Genomic DNA, 23,006 nt, shown 5'->3' with positions numbered 1-23,006 from the left:
GTACTCATTGTAATAGTTGAAAATTAAGATCTTATACCCATACTTCTATCATAGTGAAGTTTTTGAGTGGACTCTTAAGTCCTGTGATTTTACCCTTTTGATTTGAAGGAGTTTTCCACGTAAAATTGCGTGTCTCATGTGATTGATATTTGTGATCATTTTTGGGTTGATTTTTGTGCTAAAATAAATTTTTAAATAATAAACAAAATTTAAATGCATAGTGGGATAATGGTAATTATACAAGCACGCTAATTCAAAGCTAGTTAAGAAAAGCCTATTCCGTAGGGGCATTGCACATAGACACCTCTAAAATAATATGTCCACCTCAAATAAATATACAAAACAATTTTTTAAGGGAAAAATATTAAATAATTGCAACTTTTAATCAATTTATCTCATTAAAGAATTTGAAAATGCAACACATGATTTACTTTTTACTAAAAAGAGATTTAAATGGGTCAAGAGGTGTGAACTTATTTTTTCATATATCATATCAAAGAACTTTCTTATTTCACATATTTATGATTAAAATAAAATTTAAATTATAAATAAATTATGAATACATTTTATTTATTTTTTGTAGGCATGCTTATTTGTAATTATTTCATATAAATGCTCTTGTAAAAAATAACCAATATGTCCACTTCAGAAGAATATAAGAATTAATTATTTCTATATAGAATACTTTTATTTTTTCTCCTAAAAGAATTCACAAAATATAACTTGGAATTTATTTCTCAAAGGAAAGTGATTTAAATAGAGTCACCATCAAGATGTTATATTATTTTATACTATTAATGAAAACAATGCACTACTTTTTCAATCTATGTTTTTTTATATCTATTATTTAATTAAAAAATATTTTATTTTGATATATTCATAATTAAAATAAAAAATTTAAAATAATAAAACATAATTTAAGTGCATGAATCTTTTTTGTTCTTAAAAAGAAACAATTCTAGAAGGTTCAACTATTTGAAATAAATTTTTAGCTATGTAAATTTATCAACATTAAAAAGAATCGAACTTTTATTGGTAATTATCAATAAAAAAATGGGAAAAGAGATACATAAAATAGGAACCACGTAAAAACACTCATTCCACCACCCTTCACGTGGCGGAATACGACGGAAGTCGACCTCCTGGCATATTGTAAACCATAGAATATTCCTGAATCCTGATCCCGGGAAAGATGATTACCCAATAAAAAACTGACACCTCATCATTCCACGTGACTCTTCGACCCCTGTCACTCCTGCTGAATCTCGACTACACGCACGACGGCATCCTACGTGGCCGTACACGTGTAACCCGCGTTTCCAGAAAAATGTAGAAATTAATGGCCGGATCTTAGCCGTTAAATGCTCGGCCCGCCTTCTGCCTTTCCTTCCTGCTTCCCCCGTTGGGCTGGTCGCAGAAACACCATTCCATACTCTCCACCGACTCTGCATCACTGCGCTTTGCAAACCCTAATTCTCCCAATTCGCCATGGTCAACGAAGCCCAAGCTTCGACGTCCACCGTGCAGACCGCGGAGAACGCCCTCTCGTTCATTTCTAAAGGATGGAGGGAGGTGCGGGACTCTGCCGATGCGGATCTCCAATTGATGCGAAACCGAGCGATTTCGTTCAAGAAACTCGCCACATCCTTCGATAAAGAGTTCGAAAACTTCATCAATTCGGCGGCTCCGTTCTCGGTGCCGGCGATGAAGTCATCGTCTTCTTCCTCGTTGTCGTGGTCATCGCCGGGGGATATGGATTTTGTGAAGCGGCTGCAGCCGAAGCTGACGGAAATCCGGCGGGTGTACTCCGCGCCGGATTTCAGCCGGCGGGTGCTGGAGAAGTGGGGACCTAGGGCAAGGATTAAGATCGATTTGTCGGCGATAAAGAACGCAATTGTGGCTGAGGTTGAGGATGGAGATGGAGTTCGGGGGTTTGACAGTGAGCGGTTGACGAAGGGAGGGAAGGTGCCGTTTAAAGATTTTAGGTGGGAGTGGAAGGGAGAAGGGGAGGAGGGGCTTCGAGATTGGGAGCCGATAAAGGCTTTGAAGACGAGGTTGAGGGAGCTCGAGAACCGGAGTTCAGGTTCGGAGATTTTTGAAAGTCTGAAGAACAGTGAATTTGTGGTGAAAGTGAAGTCAAGTTTGGTGAGTTCTAATTTGTTCTGCATGTGACATGTGATTGTGCAGGCTTTAAATTGTGATGAGTGTGGTTCTGGATTTAGATTATTTCTACCTTGCCAGTTCTTGGATGTTGTCGACTTCCTGTTTACTTGGGCAGTGGTTGATGACTAATGTTCTAAAATCTGTTTGCGGCGCATACCATTGCCTAAGGACCTGTTCTTTGTGCTGAAATGTTTTACAGTTGCTTCCATGGGAAATAACATTGATATGATCTGTTGAGATCTCGGACAGGTCAAGGGAAAGTAAAAGAAAATACATAAGGTTTCTTTAAATCGATAGTTGATTTGTTTCTTCGAATCTTTGAAGCTTATTTATGCCTTTTCGCACCCTTTCCTTCATCCCTTTGAGCATTAGATGAAGTATTTGGGAATATTTGTTTTCTTTTTGCTGGGGAAGGTAGATAGAATTAGAGCCAGGCCGCACAATGTAATCAACTTCCTTAACCTCACAGTAAAACTTCCATAGAATTAAATCAAGCCTTAAGAAAATATTTTTGACTCGGAAATACCTTATTGGGGCTGCCATCTGTTCAACTGAGTTATGTGAACTCCACATTTGGGGATTTTATGGAAATTGAGAGAACTTCATAGCTGACGTGTTTCTATGCTAAATAAATTTATAATTGTGCAATTTTGATAATTCATATTTTTAGAGTTTAGCTTCCTGAATGTCATGGTGTCATGGAATTCTTTTTTGATAAGTAATAAGTTTATTGATATAAAAAATGAACACCAAGTAGACAAGGAGTGTACATGGGTTAAACAAATCAAAAACAGAAATTACAAGAATCTAGTAAATAAAAAACAGAAGAAAATGATTGGTTTTGCAAAGTAGCCAATCAATCCATCAAAGTTGTAAACAAAAATAGCTTCAGCTCCAAAGTGGGTCTTTCCTCATCTTCAAAACACCTACTATTTCTCTCCCTCCAAGGACACACCACAGTAAACAATGAGGAACTATCAACCAAATTAATCCATTTCGATAACGACCAAATTTGCCTTGCCAACATGCTAGAAGTCCCACTACAGATTGTGGCATAACCCAGCTCACTCCAAACAAACCCAACACCATAACCCACAAGTCCATTGCAACCGAACAATGAATAAAAAGATGATCAACCATCTCATTGTTACACTTGCACATGTTGCACCAATCCAATATCCAAACCTTTCTTTTTCGTAAATTGTCAATCATTAAGCATTTCCCTAGAGCAGCAGTCCAAATGAAAAAAGCTACTCTAGATGGAATTTTTTGTTTCCAAATACTTTTCCAAGGAAGCCACAATCTTTGGAGCCCATTAAAATACCATAATAACCTTTAACCAAGAAGCCCTTCTCTCTATCAGATTTCCAGCACATCTTATCCTCACCGAACCCCTTCACCGATGCACCATATATGGTATCCATAAAACCAGTCAAGGCCTCTAATTCCCGAAGATGCATACCCCTAAAGAAATTTACATCCCAAAACAAGACTCCATTATCAAACTTCATAAGCTCAGCCACACTAGCTTCTTTAAAAATCTATACAAATCAGGATAGCTGACTGCAAGAGACGTCTTTCCATACCAATGGCCTTGCCAAAATTTTACCTTGGACCCATTTCCAATATCCTATAGAATGTGGCAAGAAAAAGAAGGCCATCCCCGACTAATATTTTTCCACAAGCCAACACCATGTGGACCATTAACAGGCCTAGTACACCAATCACCCCATTCACGGCCGTATTTCACCTCTATCACTTGCCTCCAAAGAGCTGCCTTCTCCATCCCAAATCTCCATAACCAATTCCCAAGCAAAGCTTCATTAAACTGTCTTACCTTCCTTATCCCCAAACCACCCAAAGAAATGGGAGAGCAAACAGTATCCCATTTAACCAAATGGAATTTTGGTTCATCGCCAATGCCACCCCATAAAAAATTCCTTTGAAGTTTCTCAATACGATTAGCTACAGCAGCAGGAATAGGAAATAAAGATAGAAAGTAAGTGCTTCTTTAGTATGTGCGTTTGTCATGATTTTATTTTGAATTGTCTTTCTTTAAGTCATCAAGTAAGATATTTGCTTCCTGTTATATCTGAACTAAGAATTTACCAAAATATTTTCAAAGGCAACACTTCTAGGGAGGGTGGCTTACTTTGCTAATTGGTATGTGTTTTTTCCCTTCACTGTACATTTAAGAGACACGTGGTTAAACTCTAGTCACTCAAGCATGTTTTGCATGTGATAAAAGTTTTGACGTATAAGTCTATGAGAAAATAAAATAATAAGTGGAACATAATAAGTGGAACATTTTAAGTAAATATTTAAAAATATTATAAAAATGATTATGAAATGGATGTAATTTGAGCCTTTGACCTATTGATTCTCATCTCCCTGTTGTACATTAGATATGGGAGTTTGACCCCTGAGAGAATGGACTTTGGGAAGGATTTCAGTTTGTTAGGGGCATTGTGAAGGCCAGTGTATCCAAATTAAAAGAATGTAAGTCAGTATTACAATATCTTTTCAATAAATAAGTAAATTGACACTTCAATAACAAAAGGGATTACTTAAATTATGCGTTCATAAAATAGTTCACAAAATAAATTCTTTTTTCAATTATTGTACTATAAGTTGGATGTGCATAACACGAAATTTAAGAATCAATATTGATATGAATAACACAAAACTTCATTAACATAAATAACATAAATCTTCAATAATTTTAACCCAGTATTATGAGTAAACTTTTTTAGTTTAAGAAATCAATTTAATTGAACATTTGGAACGTGATGGGATTATAATACTTTTGTGTCTACTTGAGATTAAATTTTTTTTTTTGTTTTCTATTAGGTTAGATGTAGTTAAGATAAAATTTTAAGGGTCTGGTCTACCTATGATAAATGCTTCATCATGTTGAACAGAGTCAATCCACATGGAAAATTTATTAATGCGAATTCTTTTAGCATAATTGTATAAGAAATCAAATAATCAACTGTTAGAAAGGCAGAACCTCAATGCATTTTCAGGCTAAAGCATCCCAAGGTGTATTTTAAAAAGTGAAACCACCCATATGCATACACCTGTTGCAGCTGGGCGTATGCCTCTGCCAGAGAAATGCGCCTCATGCCTCAGAGTTTAAGGTGTATGCATATTGATCCCCATCAATGTGTTTTCTGAATTATAAAAAAATTTTAAAAATAGAAAATAGCATATTAGGGCTCAAATCCCCTTCTCTCGTGCAGGCTCCAGTCTCTCCTTGATGATGGCAGCCCCATGATGAAGCATCCCACTCAATGAAGCATCCTACTCGACGAAGAAACTCCCTTGACGAAGCCTCTCTTCGTCAAAGCTGTGTCAATGTTCTCTGATAAGACTCCTCTTCTGACGTTGTCGTCTTTCTTGCAGAGCACGATTCCCAATATTTTATCTTCAATGGGCTGATTGATGTCTTAGAGAATTTCTCTTGCCTCACGTCTCACTAATTTCTGATTCCCAATCTTTTTTCTCCGATGGGCTGATTGATGTCTTAGAGAATTTCTCTTTCCTCACGTCTCGATAATTTCTCTCTCCCTCGTATCTCGAGTCTATTTCTAGTCTAAGTGTTCTCCCAGTCAATAAAGGAGCAGCTTCCCCACCCCTTTTTGTACACTTGTGTCATTTATATTAAGTGTGCCCGTGGCTGTCTCATTATGGTCCATGCCATGGGCATGTGGCAGATTTATGTATTTTTTTCAGTTTTAAAATTCAAACAATAAAATCTGTAATTAATTAATTTATTTTATATATTTAAAATAAAAAATTAAAGGGTAAAAGACACTGACCTCCCTTGAGGCTTGGCAAAAAGATAAGGACCTCTTCTGAGGTTTTAAAAATGCCACAGATCTCTCTTGAGATTTGTCAAAAAGACTTAACCTACCCTCAAAAGATTTCTCTTTTTGCAAGATACAAGTGGAGGTTTGTGTCTTTTTGACAAACCTCAAGGGAGGTCCCTGAAATTCTTGAAACCTTAGGAGAGGCCCCTAGGATTTTTGAAACCTCAGACCCGTTCATGTCTTTTTGTCAAACCTTAAGGGAAGTTAGTGTCTTTTACTCAAAATTAAATTCCCAAAAGGCTTACAATTCAACTTCTAGAGGCTTACACCTTGCCTTATCGGGAGTAAAATACCTCGCCTTATGCCTTCACCTTTTAAAATACTGTTTATAATTAAGCTATTTATATTTTCTCTTAGGCTGAATGTGAACTAAGTAAAAGTTGTCACTTCCAAATTCACTGGCTAAGATGTATTTGTCCTTTATGAAATAGGTTTTGCTTTAACTCTTGAAAAAGAAACAGAACCTAATCAAAATTGACTTTCATTTGACTTTGAACATAGTTGTTAATATTTTGGTTGAATTCTCTGCTACGGACATTTCCAGTGACTAAAAATGATAATTCATATCCTACTTGCATTATTATTTTAAAATTTTAATTAATTATGGTTTTTATGAGTGTTTATTTATTTTTGCAGAAAACAATTTGCTGGGAGCCTCAAGACTCAAAGGTAAGGTGTCCAACCCATGTAGTCCCGTTTGACTTCATCCGCTGTTCTCATATATAGTTGCATCCATTTTTCTTTTACAACCTGTAGATCTACACCGTTTCTTCCATTTTGTCTTATTAAACGTCTTTTCTGTTTGTAATGGGTGCATGGTTGTATTTGGTATATGGATATTGGACGCTATGTGAGCATGAAGTTAACAAGTGCAGTCTTTGAACTGTAACTGTGATTTGAAAGAGAAAATGGATGAATGAGGCAACTCTTTCAAGAAAATTTGTACTTCATGCTTGGAAGTGGGAGGCTAATGTCAATGTTAGATATATTAATTGCCTTCTTGCTGTGTACTTTTTTTTTAAAATCCTGGCAGACTCATGTTTGTATATGTTTGTTTGTCTTTTAATTTTGCATTTTAATTGTGTTCCAAGGTGGCTATGTCAAAAACTCGAGGTCATGTTGTGTCCTTGAGATGGACTAGGTTTATTATGTTGAATACTGTAGTCATGTCAAACACTGTGGCTTATGTTGTCTCCTTAAGATAGACAAGGTTTCTTATGTTGATGACTGTCTATAATGGTTGAAATGAACCAAATTGGGTTGATGCGGTAGAGTTCTACATTTAACATGTGCAAGGAAGAAAAGGTAAAAGAGGTGTGATGCAGAATAGCATCAAGGATCTGCTGCGAAGTGAGAAATTATAAGAAATTGAAGAGAGGAAGGAAGGGGCAGAAGAAGAAGAAGAAGGAAGAAGTGAGGGGGAAGGAGATACACTTGGCGCACATGTTAATCTTGATTTCAAATTCAACAAATAATCACCTCCTACATTGCTTCCACATATTATTTGTAAGAAAGGCTCTAATACAGAAATTACACATATATCCCTAAAACTGCATGAAATTACAAACACAACCCTAAAATACTTAAATATTACAAACAAGCCCCTGAAACACGTAATCCTACCACAAAAAAACTAAACACACATAATGAACAACTAATTAACTAAGCACATTTGGGTTTTAGGACCCAATAATCCGTTGACCCCATTCTTTGACTTGAGCCTCCAAATTGGCTCAAATATGATCCATCCAAATACCAGCTTCTTGTCCTACATCAAGTACCCCTCCTTCTAAAAAGAACTCGGTTCTGTCAAGTTGGGGGAAAGTACCAAGAAATTTGACTAATAATCTCACTTAGTAAGAAATTAATGAGTGGTACGCTGCAATTTGGTGAGTGGAAGAGCTTGAGATGGCATAACCTTATACTTCTTTTCAGGGAAAGGAAATTTCACATGCTTAACCCTCTTGTCAGATAACCCCGAACGACCCAAAAGGATATGACAATTCTTGAGAGGAAGGATATCACACTGCACCATGCCCACAACTGAACCAATCTCAAAGGTAAGTATGCAACAATCATGGACCTTCAAATTGATATTATTTACCTTGGAAAATTTGTATGAATTGGGATGAGGTTCAATATTTTTAAATTTAACAACTTAACATTGGATCAACAAGTAAAGTACAAAGCTGCTTTTAACAAACCACCGAAGTTTGGAAGATGCTAGTTTGCTCGCAATCCTCCTGTTGTTCTATTTTGTAGGAACAGAGCATATGTTGGAGTATAAACATATCTACACATTGTCATTGTCATCGAAGTCACTTGGGATTTTTGTTTCAACTTCAACTACTTGAATGCCATTATTGTCGTTATCTTTTATTTTTGCTATAGCCATGACATGGTTAGGACATTGATGCCCGGAACCTTGACATTTGAAGCACTTGATTGATGATTGGACCTAGAAGTTGTTATTTAATGCTTAGGAGCCCCCCAAGAGGTATTCATTTGAACTCCTTTACCTAATTGCTCAATTTACTTATCTTGCTCAACTCTATTGGTAGACTTCTCAAACCAAAGGGTTGATGTGGCTCTAGGAGGATTATGTTGCATATCCTCCTCGATCTGAGTGGCAACTTGTATTGCATCCCCAAATCTAATGAGACAACATGAAGCAAGCTTGGAGGCAATAGTTGGCTTCAACTCTTTCCTATATAAAGCTATCATCATATCTTCTTTCCATTCTATATCTTCTCTCTTATCTACTTTCAAGTGGGGAATGGAGATGATGTGTTCTTCTAGCATGGCATTTGGTGTGGCAAGTCCCAACTCAGTTCCCTTTTCCTTTCCATCTTTAGATTTTTGACGACAAAGATGCCCTTATTTGCAAACACATGGAACTCATTTATCAAGGGATTGTTTGGGATATTCCTATGAATAGGAATGCTTTCGATTGGTGTAGAATTTTTCAGCAGCTTATATAAGACTCATTGTCAAGCTAATTCATATGAGCCCTAATGGGCTTTGTGGGAACTTCACTGTCAGCTCTTTCTGCAAACACTTATTTGCCAGCTGAAAGCAGCACTAACTTACCTTGGAAGCTGATCTGGAAGGAGCCCCTTTAAAGGTTGCCTTTTAACATGGGAAGCTACTCTTGGAAGAATTCTTATCATAGACAATCTTTTGAAAAATGGTTTTTTGTCTTTTCAATACATGCTTTTTATGCTTGGAGTAGGAGGAATTGGTTGGTTGTTCTTCTGCATTGTTCATGGACCAAGAAATTATGGAACTTAGCCATCTCCATCGTAAATCAGGAGGGGGGTCACTGCAGCTACAGTGGAAGATGAGCGGTGGGCTTGGAAAGGGATTGGATCAGATAAGGAAGGAAGAAGATCTCTCTCCTTCATGCCCCTTGCTATTTTCGTGGGTGGTATGGAGAGAAAAGAACAAAAGAGCCTTAGAAGGAACTATTTATCCTCTTCAGTCTGTCATGGACCAGTGGACGACTCTGATCTCTAGCTGGCATTTTGCGCTGGTTGGAGGGGACCACTTTGTAATTCTTGATTTTCTTGACATTTTTCAGTAAGGGATGTTTCTCTTCTGTTCTTTTCCTTTATACTTGGGTGGCATCCCCTTATTGCCTCTTTTTTTTTTAAATATAATTTTTTTTATTGATAAAAAAATTCTATGTCAGCATGAGCAACCAAATGATACAACCTACTAGTGTACTCTATTAGTGTCTTTTCTTCTCGCTTCTATCAAAGAGTTACAGATGATCACATTGATGGTAATTGGGAGGTACAAATTGCTCCAGCATGGTTCGCTTCATCTCATCCTCTGTTGTTTTCTCTCCAAATCTCCTCCTCCTAAATATCTCCCTTTCGTTTAATCCATCAAATTTGAGTAGTTCTCTCAATTTTGATTCAGTCAAATACAACTTTATAGCCTCATGTCATATCATCGAAAATAGTACTGTAAAGAATACACCAATCATCAAATTCATCAGGAGAATCATCACCATTAAAATCTGGGACTTCTATTTTAATCCCCTCGCTCAAATGATCATTTTGGCCCTTCACAGAACCCAAAAGTATGAGAGACAGCAGCAATACCACTTTCCATTCTGGTAGGAAAATCCTGAGGCCTCTTACCTAAGGCTGCAACTTGGTTGTTAGCCTATTCAAAGCATTAGTAACTTGAAGGCATTCTCCATGTTTTGAGTTCTACTGGACAAAAATTCCACTTTTGTAGATAACTCAACATCAGTCACACCATGTTGCAATTATTTATCACAAATTACCCATAAACAATTTTCTAACAATCTTCAATCTACTCATCCAAACTGCAAACTTCACTCTCAATTTCTTAAGGGCCAATCAAGTGAAACAAATCTTCATAAACAACTTACCAATGTTTTTTTTTGAATGTGATCTTGGCAGCACTGCTAAATTATTCAAATTGTGTACCAAACTAAAGTAATTAACCTTTGAATGTTGTAGGAAAAATTCATAATGCTGTGGCTGGAAGCAGATTTTTTGGTTTGGAAGTCGCAGAACAATGGGAAGAAAGTTCCGCATGTGTGTCGCTGGTGCGTTGGGGACATCAGTCACCGGAAGCGAGTTTCCGATGATGAAACTTCTGGCAAAGGTAGATCACGGGGTGGTGATTGCAATGGTGGTGGTGTGCAGAAATAATCTCAGGAACTTGGGGAGTTTGAATGGGGTCAGCTGAAAAAATCAGGTGTCATGTAGGCCTACCCCACTTATTGAATGTCCATGAAATTTTGGGAACTGGCTGCTTAGAGAAGTCTGTTTTTGATGGTGGTAGTGGTTTTGCTGGATGTTGTCTGGAATCAAGGGGCATGTCTGTAATATTTTGAATAGTTGCAAATGGAGAAAGAGAGAAATCAGAAACTGTAGAAGAGAAAGAGAATTTAGGGATTGAATATCGTAAATTGAGAGAGTGAGATAGAGATAGCAACGAAATGTAGAAATCAGAGAGAGAGAGAGAGAGAGAGAGAGAGAGAGAGAGAGAGGGAGAGGGAAATAGAAAGAAGAAGAGAAGAAGTGAAGAGTAAAGAGAGGTTGCTGAGCCGGACAGAACAGATGGGAGAGAGTTTGAAAACAGAGTAGAGAAGTTGAGAGCAGAAAGGGAGACTGACTAGACTGAACAGAACAGAGAAGGGAGGAGGAGGGAAGAAGGAAAGGAAGAAGAAAAATGATTGGAAGGAAAATGGTTGGACTGAAAATGGAAGAATGAAAATTGTGGTTGGGCTTTGATATTAAATGATGCAGAACATAATCAAGGATCTGCTGCCAATGGAGAAATTAGAAGAAATTGAAGAGAGGAAGGCAGGCAAAGAAGAAGAAGGAAGAAGAGAGGGGGAAGGAGATACACTTGAGGTATATGTTAATCTCATTCAAATTCAGTTTCTGGTTTGTTTCAGGAAGGAATTGTCAGTTTTTTATGTGGAAGAATCCTGAGCTCTCCTATTCATTTATTGTCAGCTTGTGTCTTGTTTGAATGCTCAAACTGAACTCAAACCAACTGCATGGCACTTGAGCAAGCATTAAAGAATTGTGCTTGCAGGAGTGGTTATAATCTCCATGCCTTAGTGAAGAGAGTTTTGAATCTCTTAATTTATATGTGTGTGCCAGAAAAACTAAAGTGAAAAAATTTAATTGAATTACAGAATGACAAGTATTTGATTCATAAAGCATATTTTCCATTGTTTCACTATTTATTTTGAATAGAAGAAGAAATTCATTAAGAAAGAAAAATGTATAAAGAGGATGGGGAATTCTCTAACAGGAAAATAAAAGAAAAGAAAAAAAAAAACAAAAGGAAGTTAATACTAAAAGAAAGAAGCTAATCATGCTAACCAATCGCCTTAGATATCAGAAAGCTATACTACCAAAAAACCCTGTAGAGAACCCTCACAAGGAAGCCTATAAAAAATATCCTGTCCCAAATCAAATCTATGGATGCAGAATTATCTCAAAGAATCTGAGCATTTCTCTCCAGCCATATCCCTTGTAGCTGCAAAAATTGAGCACTCCCACAAAATCCTCGCTTCATAGATTTGATCAACAGGAAATCTTCCAGAGGATGAGGACAAATCCAACACTCTTCCAATAAACAAAAAAAATTATTCCATGAACACCAAGCCATTAAGCAATGAAGCAAGTGAGCATGGTTCTAAATACTAGAATAACATATGACACACACATCAGGGCCGAGGTGTGGACTGTGTTGTGTTAACTCTATCAAGAATGGCCATCCACACAAAAGCCTTTACCTTGAAGGAAGTTTAGTTTTCTGCACTCAATTAGCTAGAGGAGAAGATTGAAATGATTGACATATGTGAGAATAAAAAGATTTACAAGGAGAAACACTAGAATTATCCAAATGCTATACTCTAATATTCCCACAGTGAGAATGCTGAAAAGAATCCAACAAATATAGAATAATAAGGTTCTGTTTGGTTTGCAGAATGTTTATTCCTTTTTGTTGGATTCGCCGGGTCTCCTGGGCTTATGCGCCAGACTAATCCCACGCTTACGCCAGCCGTGCCCTCAACCAACACGTAGGTGGTAAATCGCGGATGTGCGCTACAGACGGCAGGATTTGAACCCTAGACTTCACCTTTGTCCAAGGCCGTCTAGTGAACCTCCTTACCACCTGAGCTTATGCCCGGAGGCCAGAATGTTTATTCCTAGGAATAGAATGACTATAATAGAATAATTTGATAGTTTACCCCAAAAATGTTATATTACCATCAAGAAAATAAAAATGCAAATTTTTTGATGGATCCATAGTAAGGTATAGACGAGGAATAACTATACCCAAATTTCACCATGAGAATGTCTTCCTTTCTTATTCCATGTTGGATGGAATATCATAGACTTTTGCATGCATGAGTGACTTCTATCCCAATTATTACATCTATATACAATTTTGCATTCTTATATTATTTTGTCATATTCCTAGGACTAAATATTTTGTGAACAAAATGTAACCCAAAGCTTCTTGGTCTCCCTATCACTAAGATTCCTATGAAACTAAATATCTCAAGAAGACCGAGTGTCATGAATAATAATAAAAGACAAAATAAGAGCATCAAAGGCACAGAAAGAGAATGGAACTGCACAACTAATGAAGAGTGATGTATGTTTTTCTACACTGGCAAGTTTATGTTGCCCTTGATTTTCTAGGTTGTACTTGACTTAGTTGTTGTATGGATCCCGTCTGAATACTTCAGGCTGGGCAGTTTACTTTTTCATCTAGGCTACTTCTAGTTTGCAGAATGCCTATTTCTAAAAAAAGTGTAGATTAGTTACAATAGATTAGTTATGGTTAGTTATATAAAAAAGTATGTTAACACAAAGCAAATAATAATGTGAAATGTTTTATGAATTCATAATAAAAAATCGACAAGCAATAACTATTCCCAAATTTTGCCCCAGGAATTTCAGTTCCTATCTCATTACATCTTGGATGAAATAACAAGGAATATACAAGGAATAGCTGTTACCTCTATTCCCGAATTCTCATTGTATTCAATCTTATTCTAAGGAACAGCTATTCCACGAACCAAATGTAACCTTAGGATTAAATGATATGCTGCCAAAACACACACACACACGCACACGCACACACACACACACACACACACACACATATATATATATATATATATATATATATATTGCATTGAAATTAATGACTGAGTTTTGGATGAATCCCTGAAAAAGGGAATCTGCATTGAAATCAATATAAATTGATGCCTAGTTCTGTGTACAGATTTTACTGTGCTGAATATTTGCTCATTTATATCATGTATAGGATGTACCACCACTGGATGTACCAGAACTCTTGGCATGCTTGGTTAGACAATCTGGGCCATTTTTGGATCAACTTGGCATTAGAAGGGGTAAGTATGCATTGGCATTTTTAAAAATCTTATATAAGATTCTGCTACTATTAAACCTTGTACTCTTTACTAAACTGATTCTTGAGCATTGATTTGTTCGTGTTCCATAATAATTTTTTTGTATGAAAAATTCATTTATTAAAATATAAACAATAATACAAGCTTTGTAGGACAAGATATCCTTCAGTTCTCTGCCAAAAACAATTACAAAAGAGCTGCCCTTCAGTCTCTTAGGGGATCAGGAAATGAAATCGCCCCAAAAAATGCATAAAGCCAGTGCCCAAAAAGAAGTGGAAAAAACTACTCTGTCTTAAAGCAAAAATAAAGGAGTTCTAGTGTTGAAAATTCTTGCATTTCTTTTACGGTCCAAAGAATAGTGTAAGCAGCACACTTCAATAAGGCTGTTTCACTTTTGCTCTTTTCAAAACCCCGATACTGCACCAAAAAATTTAGTCATGCTTGGCAAGGCTACTCATATTTCACCAAAAATAGAGAACATGGTAGACCATAGCTGTTGCACCTCCCGACAATGTACAAGGATTTGGACATTGTCTTATTAGACTTTAAGCACATCACACATATACCTAGGCTAATGGCCTTATCAAGTCTCCTTACTTGGAATGAGTTATTCTCATTAATCTTATTCCTATTAAGAGTCGAAGTCTAAATGAATGCCCTGATCTTAAAAGGAACTTTAGCCTTCCAAATAACATGTTACGAGTAAAAGAAGAGGGCAACACTTCAATAAATGATGGAAACAAGATTTAGACCAAAAAGTAACCCGAAGAATATGCTAACAGACCCTAGAATCACTCAAATGGGGAAAAAAAGATTCCGAAGCCAAGTGATAAGCTCATCAATCTCTTTTTCTTTAAAATTCTTAAGAGTGCCCCCCCCCCCTTCCCTTGCAAAGAACAAAAGCAGAGATCGAAGTATTGTGACAGGGAAATAATCTGACACTAGCCATGTGCACACACTATATGCGTGCTCTACGGCTTTCTATTTTTTAAAAACTTTTAAAAAATTATAATAAAAATAATAAAAAGTTAAATAGTATAAGGGCATTTTGGAATAGTTGTAAATAGTTATAGGGGACTTTTGAAATAATTATGAGTAATTATAGGGATATATTTGACATAATTATAAAGGTATTTTGGGATAGTGCATGCTCTACGACTTTCTATTTTTTAAAACTTTAGAAAAATTATAAAAAATAATAAAAAATTAAATAGTATAAGGCCATTTTGGAATAGTTGTAGATAGTTATTGGGGTCTTTTGAAATAATTATGATTAATTATAGGGATAAATTTGACATAATTATAAGGGTATTTTGGTATAGTTGTAGGTATTTAAAAGAGTATTTTGGAATAATCATTAGTAGTTATAAGGATAAATTTGACATTTTTGAAAGATGACACCAAATAGAGGAATTCTTTTTATGGTAGTATAACTTGGCCTTCTCACCAAAGATCCTCCCAAAACCAAAGCAAATTACCATTACTCATCTTGAAGTGAGAGGAAAGAACAGATTCGCACAAGCTTCCAGGGATTGGCATGAACACTGCCGCTCCCCCTGGTGTCTGAGCCATTCTGATGAACACTGTACTTCTTCTATTGACCTTGTGCCAAACGAAACTCATCTCTTAGGGGACTTTCCATGACCATTTCCCAACTAAATAAATGTTCTTAGAAACCACACATTACCAAGCCCCAAATCGTCTTTAGACTTGGGTCTCCTAACGACATCCTAACGAATCAGTCCTGCAGAATCTTTTCATATTCACAAGTGAACAGTTGCCCAACTGATGTAGGTTGGAGTTTTGACCAATTTTCAATTTTTCAGGCCAATAAGCCATTTCTGCAGAAGGATTTTTTAGGTATCCTTATTGATCTATTGCTTTACTTTTAGGCTTAAGAGTTCCTGCTAGGCAATTGCAAAAGTTGACATTTTAATTATGTTATTGAATCTTTGTTATTGATTTTTATGATTGTATGCAGATTGATTGTGGGATTTTGAGATGATTTCTTCTGGTCCTTTATTCTTAGTGTTTGGACAATGATTGCAGATATTTGCAACAAGATAGTAGAAAGCTTGTGCAGCAAATGCAAGAACCAACTTCATCTGCGCTCCCTATCTGCTAGCGAATCGTCCTTTCTTGAGAATGACAACATTAATGATGAACTGGATTTAAGAATAGCCAGTGTTCTCCAAAGCACAGGCCATTGTTATGAGGGTGGCATTTGGGATGACTGTGTAAAGAATGATTTATCAGATGGAAAAAGGAATGTTGCAATTGTCACAACTGCTAGTCTTCCTTGGATGACAGGAACAGCTGTAAATCCACTGTTTCGAGCTGCATATTTAGCCAAGTCTGCAAATCAGAATGTCACACTGTTGGTGCCATGGCTTTGTAGATCAGACCAAGAACTTGTTTATCCCAACAGTCTGACTTTTAGCTCACCAGAAGAGCAAGAGGCTTATATTCGCAACTGGGTTGAGGAAAGGGTGGGTTTCAAGGCAGATTTCAAAATTTCATTTTACCCGGGAAAGGTATTTATCTGATAAATAAAATTCTGCTCTGCTCTTCATGATCTTGTTAGTCATATTCTGGTTAATCAACATTTAACATGTTTTTCCTTGTTCTTAGTTTTCAAAAGAAAGACGAAGTATAATACCGGCTGGAGATACTTCTCAGTTTATTCCATCCAAGGATGCTGACATTGCTATCCTGGAAGAACCAGAACATTTGAACTGGTACCATCATGGTAGGCGTTGGACTGATAAGTTTAACCACGTTGTTGGTGTGGTCCACACAAATTACCTAGAATACATCAAGAGGGAGAAAAATGGGGCTTTCCAAGCTTTCTTTGTGAAACACATAAACAATTGGGTTACGAGAGCATACTGCCACAAGGTATTAGTTCTAATGTGTTGGATATTTTTTCATGAAAAATGTTGACTTCAGTTTCTTCTCTTTGCTGCCTATTTGTTTTGTGTTCCTGAAGTATGGTTTTGCAGCAGCCTTCTTGAGAAGCTTGGCACATTTCAAGGATGCTTGAGGTGGAGTGGAGCGTATCTTTTATGTACTAAATTTCTTGTTACTATATTCAGGTACTTCGGCTTTCTGCTGCCACCCAGGATTTACCCAAGTCTGTCATTTGTAATGTACATGGTGTAAATCCTAAATTTTTGAAAATTGGAGAAAAAGTGGCTGCAGAAAGGGAACTTGGGCAGCAAGCTTTCTCCAAAGGAGCATATTTCTTGGGTAAGATGGTCTGGGCAAAGGGGTACAAGGAGTTGATAGATTTGTTAGCAAGGCACAAAAATGACCTCGACAGCTTCAACTTGGATGTTTTTGGGAATGGGGAAGATGCACAAGAAGTTCAGAGCACAGCTAAAAGGTTGGATCTGAATGTGAACTTTCTGAAAGGGAGGGATCATGCAGATGATTCTGTTCATGGGTAAGAATCTGCCATTTTAAGGTTCCTTCTGTTTCTGTGGACATCATTTTTTTTGAAAAGAAAACAGTATTTTCAGATGTCTTCGCAAAAACTTGATTCATTGCCAAAAAGTTTATCCTTGAAAATGCTCTATGTTTTTAACTACACGAACCATGGATCAGCTTTGCTGAGGCAGTGTGGTGCAAGTCCTGCAGGGTAACCAAAACTAGTGCATGAAAATTTGGCTGATATCAGCAAACTCAAAACTAGCCCCCATCTCCTGTGGCTGGGGGAGGGTTATTCTCTCTTACCTTTTTGCTCTGACCTTTGTTATTATTATTTTTTTGGGGCTTGCAGTTACAAAGTCTTCATAAATCCCAGTGTTAGTGATGTGCTGTGCACAGCTACAGCGGAGGCCCTTGCAATGGGAAAATTTGTTGTTTGTGCAGATCATCCATCAAATGAGTTCTTCAGGTCATTCCCCAATTGCTTGACGTACAAGACATCTGGGGACTTTGTTGCCAAAGTGAAAGAAGCGTTGGCTAAGGAGCCTCAACCGCTTACTCCAGAGCAAAGGTACAACCTGTCATGGGAGGCTGCCACACACAGATTTATGGAGTATTCTGAGCTTGAGAAGATCTTGAACAACGAAAAGGATGATGCTAAATTGAAAAAATTTAATGGAAGGAGTATTGAGAAATCAATTTCAATGCCTAGCTTGACAGATATGGTTGATGGAGGGTTGGCATTTGCTCACTACTGCTTAACTGGGAATGAGGTCCTTAGGCTGTGCACGGGAGCAATACCCGGAACACGGGACTATGACAAGCAGCACTGTAAAGACTTGAAGCTTTTGCCCCCGCAAGTTGTAAATCCCATCTATGGCTGGTAAATAGATGGACTAATGCGCAACTTTTCTGTTTATGTATGATAAAGCACGCATTCTACCAAGGAGCCAGCCAAGTTTGTTTAATCTCTTGGGGGGTGGTGGCTGCTTGGTTTTTGTTAGTGATGTTTAAATAGCCAAATCTAGTTTGATGTTTTCTGCAACTATCCTGTAAAATGAAGACAGCAGAAGTGTATAATCCATATTTTAATTGCACGGTTGGTTGTTATACAGAAGTCAATGAAGAGAGAGATTAAGCTGGTTTACTGCCTGCTAGGATCAAATTTGTTGCTTCGCTATTTTTTTGGGAGAAGAATCCCTTTTTCTGCATGTCTTGTGTATTGCAAGTGTCATTTTACAACATATTTGGGTAGACTTCTTCTTGGGGAGTGGGGGCAGTGGTTGGAGATTTGTTCTGGGAGATTTCATAACGTTAGGAATTTTTGAAAAGTTAGCAGGCATTACGAATTTTGCATGGTAAAAGACATCCCTAATCTCTCTAATTACAGCAAGTTCCTTTCTATGCCTGTTAGTGTTGTAGCTACTTTCTTCTTTCATATTAGGGTAGAAAATACTTATTCAGATAATGTTTGGGACTATGAATTTTGAAATTTGAATTTTTATTTGTATGAATTTAAAAGAAGATTAATACAATTTATATTATATTTTGTTTAAATTTACAAATTTAAATTTAACCTTAAAATTTATGTTCCCAAATGTCTAGGTTCACCGTCTCAAATGCAAGGTTTACAAAATAAAAAATTATTATATTTATTTATTTATTTTGTGGATGTTAAAAAACTTGATGAGCTTTTCTCATGCCATTTTTCTATTGGGAAATGGTTTATATCCCTTGTGATATGCTTAGAAGGGACGGTTCTTTTAGGTATGACTATTCTTTCATGGGTGTATGTTTTAATTTATTCTTCATATGCATAAGTGTGGTTGTAGTGGATCAAACTCAATCCATCTTCCAAGTGATGAAATTGTTTCGATTTATGATGTGTTCAATTCTTTATTTTTTTTTTCAAAGGATGACCAATCACCAAAAACCTTAAACAAGTTGAATTTTCTTTATCAGTCGCGCAACAAAAATGTATTGAATATACATTTTTTTTATGTTGAACCTTACTTTTGATGCCAAATTGTTACCATGAAGGATTGTTTTGTGACTCACATGAGATATTATCTGCTCTAAGGGGCTCCCATAGTTTTTGCTTGGGTGAGATGAGCCCCAACCTTATAAACAAGGGATTTTAGGATATCTATATTTCACCATAGCCCCAAATTGAGGACTTTATAAGCAAGTGTTTCTACGCTTTCATTCCACACATCTTCATAGTTTCCAATTGAGGGAGAGAGTCAGTATGTACATGTATGGTTTGGTTTGAGCCCTCCATCTTGAAGTTTGTGCTTCCACACCACCAGTTACAATGTAAAAAGTTATCTTGTGGCTTACATGAGGTGTTGTTTGCTTTAACTTATGTACTTATGATTTTGCCATTAAAAAAAAGGCCTTGCATAAGCTCTAATCTTATAAACTACCAAGTTTCATAACTCTCTAGATATGAAAATTTTCACACCCTTCTTTCATTCATCATCCTACAATCATAAGAAATATATATACCACTTTGTTAATATGAAGCGGGTTATAGGTTGGATTGGCTTGAATTCTGTTAAGATACCAAACCACCAAATAGCATTATAAAACTTACTTCTACCTTGAAGTTGTTAATGAGAATTGGTTTTTTGTTATCTATGAAATGGCACTGCAAAATTTACCTTCACCTTGACCTTGTTAGTGGGATTGGTTTTGTGATGCACCAAATGGCATTGAAAACTTACCTCACCTTGAATTTATTAGTGGAAATTGATTTTAACATCTATTTTACTAGATTATGTATAGTAGAAACCTTACTAACAACCACATCCACTTGACACATAATTTTGTACAAAATTACATTTGACATTAAGTTGGCACACTTATTGAACATCTAATTTTTAAGTCATGTCAAAATCACTTTCGTCACCACAAAGCACAACATTAAACTCTTGCTGATATTCAAACTGTTAGCCAAACCTTTAAATCATAAAGCTTTCTTTACCACCTCTATAATCATCATGTACGTACTCCATGTTAGTAGTGAATAGTGCAACAATTGACTATAGCATACCCTTCCCATTTAAGGCACCCCTAAAAATAAGAACATATCCTAGCAAAATTTGAGTAAACATGTTGATTAATTGCTTTTATGAATGCCATTACAAGATTTATTTGTGCATATTTGTAATTGTGATTTATGGTGTATTCCCAAGATGGGGGAGGGGGTGAATTGGGTATTTAAAGATCTATATTGTTTATATTCTAATTTTGAAAATTACAAGCAGTATTACACAAACCTAAGGCTTTTCTAAGCAATCACAAATATCACAAATATTAAGATATGGAAATATTTAAATTATGCACAACAAATTAAATATAGCATACAAGTGTGGAAAATAAATAGTTTAGGGAAGAGAGAGCAAACACAACGATTTTTGTACGAGGTTCGGCAAACCCTGCCTACATCCTTGCCTCAAGCCAACCCGCTTGAGGATTCTACTAACTAGATCCCTTAACCGGGCAGAGCAAAACTGTTTACACACTCCTTATAGGATGAAACACCCCCGCCCCCCTTTGCAACCACTCCTTATAGGATGGAGCCCTCCTCTTCAGGCGATATCTCACACCTGGTCATGACTCACTACTTGAACCGTGGGATACAAAAGATATGAAGAAAATATTTTGTTTACAACAATGTGCTTCTCAAATAAGCTAATGTGTACAATGAAATTCTATATGCACTCTTTACATGATAAGATTTATGCTCAATAGAGTTTTTGGGTTTCCTCAAAAAAAAAAAAAATATTTTGAAATAAGTGAGAGGATATAAAATGTGTGATCTTTGATTCAAAAGAGAAAATGTGCAATAGATGCTTTCAAAGTTCTAAAACCCCAAAGTTATTTCTCCAAAATTGATTTTCAAAAGATTAGTGTAGGAGAAGCTAGGGTTTAGGTCAAAATGATTTTTGCAATAAAACTTTAGGTGAGCTCTTGAATCTTGCAATAGAAATGCTCAAAGATTCACAAGCACTAAAAAGTTTCTCCAAATATATTTTTGAAGAAAAGATGTAGGAGAAACAAAGAATGTGCTCTCAAAAATATTTTTGAAATAAGAGTATGTGAGAGTAAAAGATTGAGAGATTGAGTAGATAAGAAATAATGCCCAATAAATGATAGATATGAAAATAATTAGCCAAAAGATGTTTAATGGCTTTTGGGCTTGGTATTTAGAGTTTTTGAAATCATAGCCGTTAAGTAACCGTTGGGGCATTAAAGAATGATTAAATTTGAATTTAATGACTGTTTTTGGCTTTAAAAATAGCCCAACCTGAGAGGTTTGGTCAACTGGGCCAAGGCGATTTTCCAAATCCGTGAATTTTGGTCGGCCAGGCCTTATGATCTGGTCTGTCAGTCTTTATACGTATGAAGGTCGGTCGACTGGGCTTCAACAGGTATAAACAAGGCCGATCAATTAAGCCTTTATAAATTTTGAAATCTGGCTGTGTGGTCTGGCCAGTCAACTGGGCACTGATGGCCGATTGATTGGGCCTTGTTCAAAAATAAATTCTGGCCATATGGTTTGGTCGGTCGACTGAGCCTAAGAGACTAGTCGACTGGCCCTTCACAAAATATGCATTTTGGCTTTGTTTTGAACTTCAAAAACTTTTCAAACCTTTGTACGATTTAGGCATTTTGAGAAAAAAGTTTTCCAAGAAAATGTTTATTCCCTAAGGTCTTTCTATAACCATTATTGAGAATCAAACCAAATCATGCAAGATATGCAATTACAATGCAAACTAAATGCTATTACAATTGAAATAAATTTGTCTTCACTTCTTTTGCTCTTCAATTTACATAGAATACGCCAGGTGATAAGATCGTTGAATGTCTCATGGCTTCCATTTACCTTTACCTTATGTGCGTACTGAAATGTGAACCTTTTCAAGCACGAAACACACAGATAAGATACTTGTGATTTTTCATTATCAAAATAGGGATTGGACTAAAAAAGCCAACAATCTCCCCCTTTTTGATGATGACAAACACACAAGCAAAAAGAGAGGTCAACCTAAAAAGGTTACTCCTTACAATATGCATAATTCAAAATGACAACATAATCCAAGAATATGTGAGAAAGAAGACATTAGTATTTGTTATGCATTTAGTTCTAGAAAAGTAGCTCAAATGCTTGCCCTATCTAAAATGGTCAAGAAGCAGGGAGTGTAAAAAGTTTCCAATTTTGTTTAAAACACCCTTCACCCCTTTTTGTCATCAGAAAAAGGGCTAAACTAAGCATAAAATATTTTGGCATGAAACAAACCCTTAGCTTGAGAAGCTCCCCAATTCAAGCAACTAGTTAGCATTTATTTCTAAATTTGATCATTTGATTCCAACATACAATAACCTAGTCAACTACCAGCATGCATACACAGATTTTGCAATAGTCTTGTAGATGGCGCTCCATTAAAATAGCATGCAAGTATCCTAAATGATTGTCAATCATGCAAATCATAAAGTTCTACATCAGCCATGCCGATGATATTTCATACAAATAGCATGCAATCTAGTATTCTCAATCAATATAATCAATGATAGTCCAAGATACCACA

At 36.4% G+C, this 23,006-nt stretch overlaps 1 protein-coding gene across 1 annotated transcript; it reads left to right on the top strand.

The window, feature by feature from the left end:
- The first annotated feature begins 1,233 nt into the window (after positions 1-1,233).
- On the top strand, positions 1,234-18,577 carry LOC131161806 (digalactosyldiacylglycerol synthase 1, chloroplastic). The gene is made up of 7 exons (XM_058117792.1): positions 1,234-2,145; positions 6,672-6,704; positions 13,878-13,965; positions 16,033-16,517; positions 16,615-16,881; positions 17,079-17,428; positions 17,765-18,577. The coding sequence occupies exons 1-7, from the start codon at positions 1,489-1,491 to the stop codon at positions 18,297-18,299; spliced, it is 2,415 nt and encodes an 804-aa protein (XP_057973775.1). The 5' UTR covers positions 1,234-1,488; the 3' UTR covers positions 18,300-18,577.
- Positions 18,578-23,006: the final 4,429 nt, after the last annotated feature.

Source organism: Malania oleifera, chromosome 1 (genome assembly GCF_029873635.1).
Source record: "Malania oleifera isolate guangnan ecotype guangnan chromosome 1, ASM2987363v1, whole genome shotgun sequence".
In the NCBI taxonomy this organism is placed as follows: Eukaryota; Viridiplantae; Streptophyta; class Magnoliopsida; order Santalales; family Ximeniaceae; genus Malania; species Malania oleifera.
This window is presented reverse-complemented; position numbering and strand designations above follow the sequence as displayed.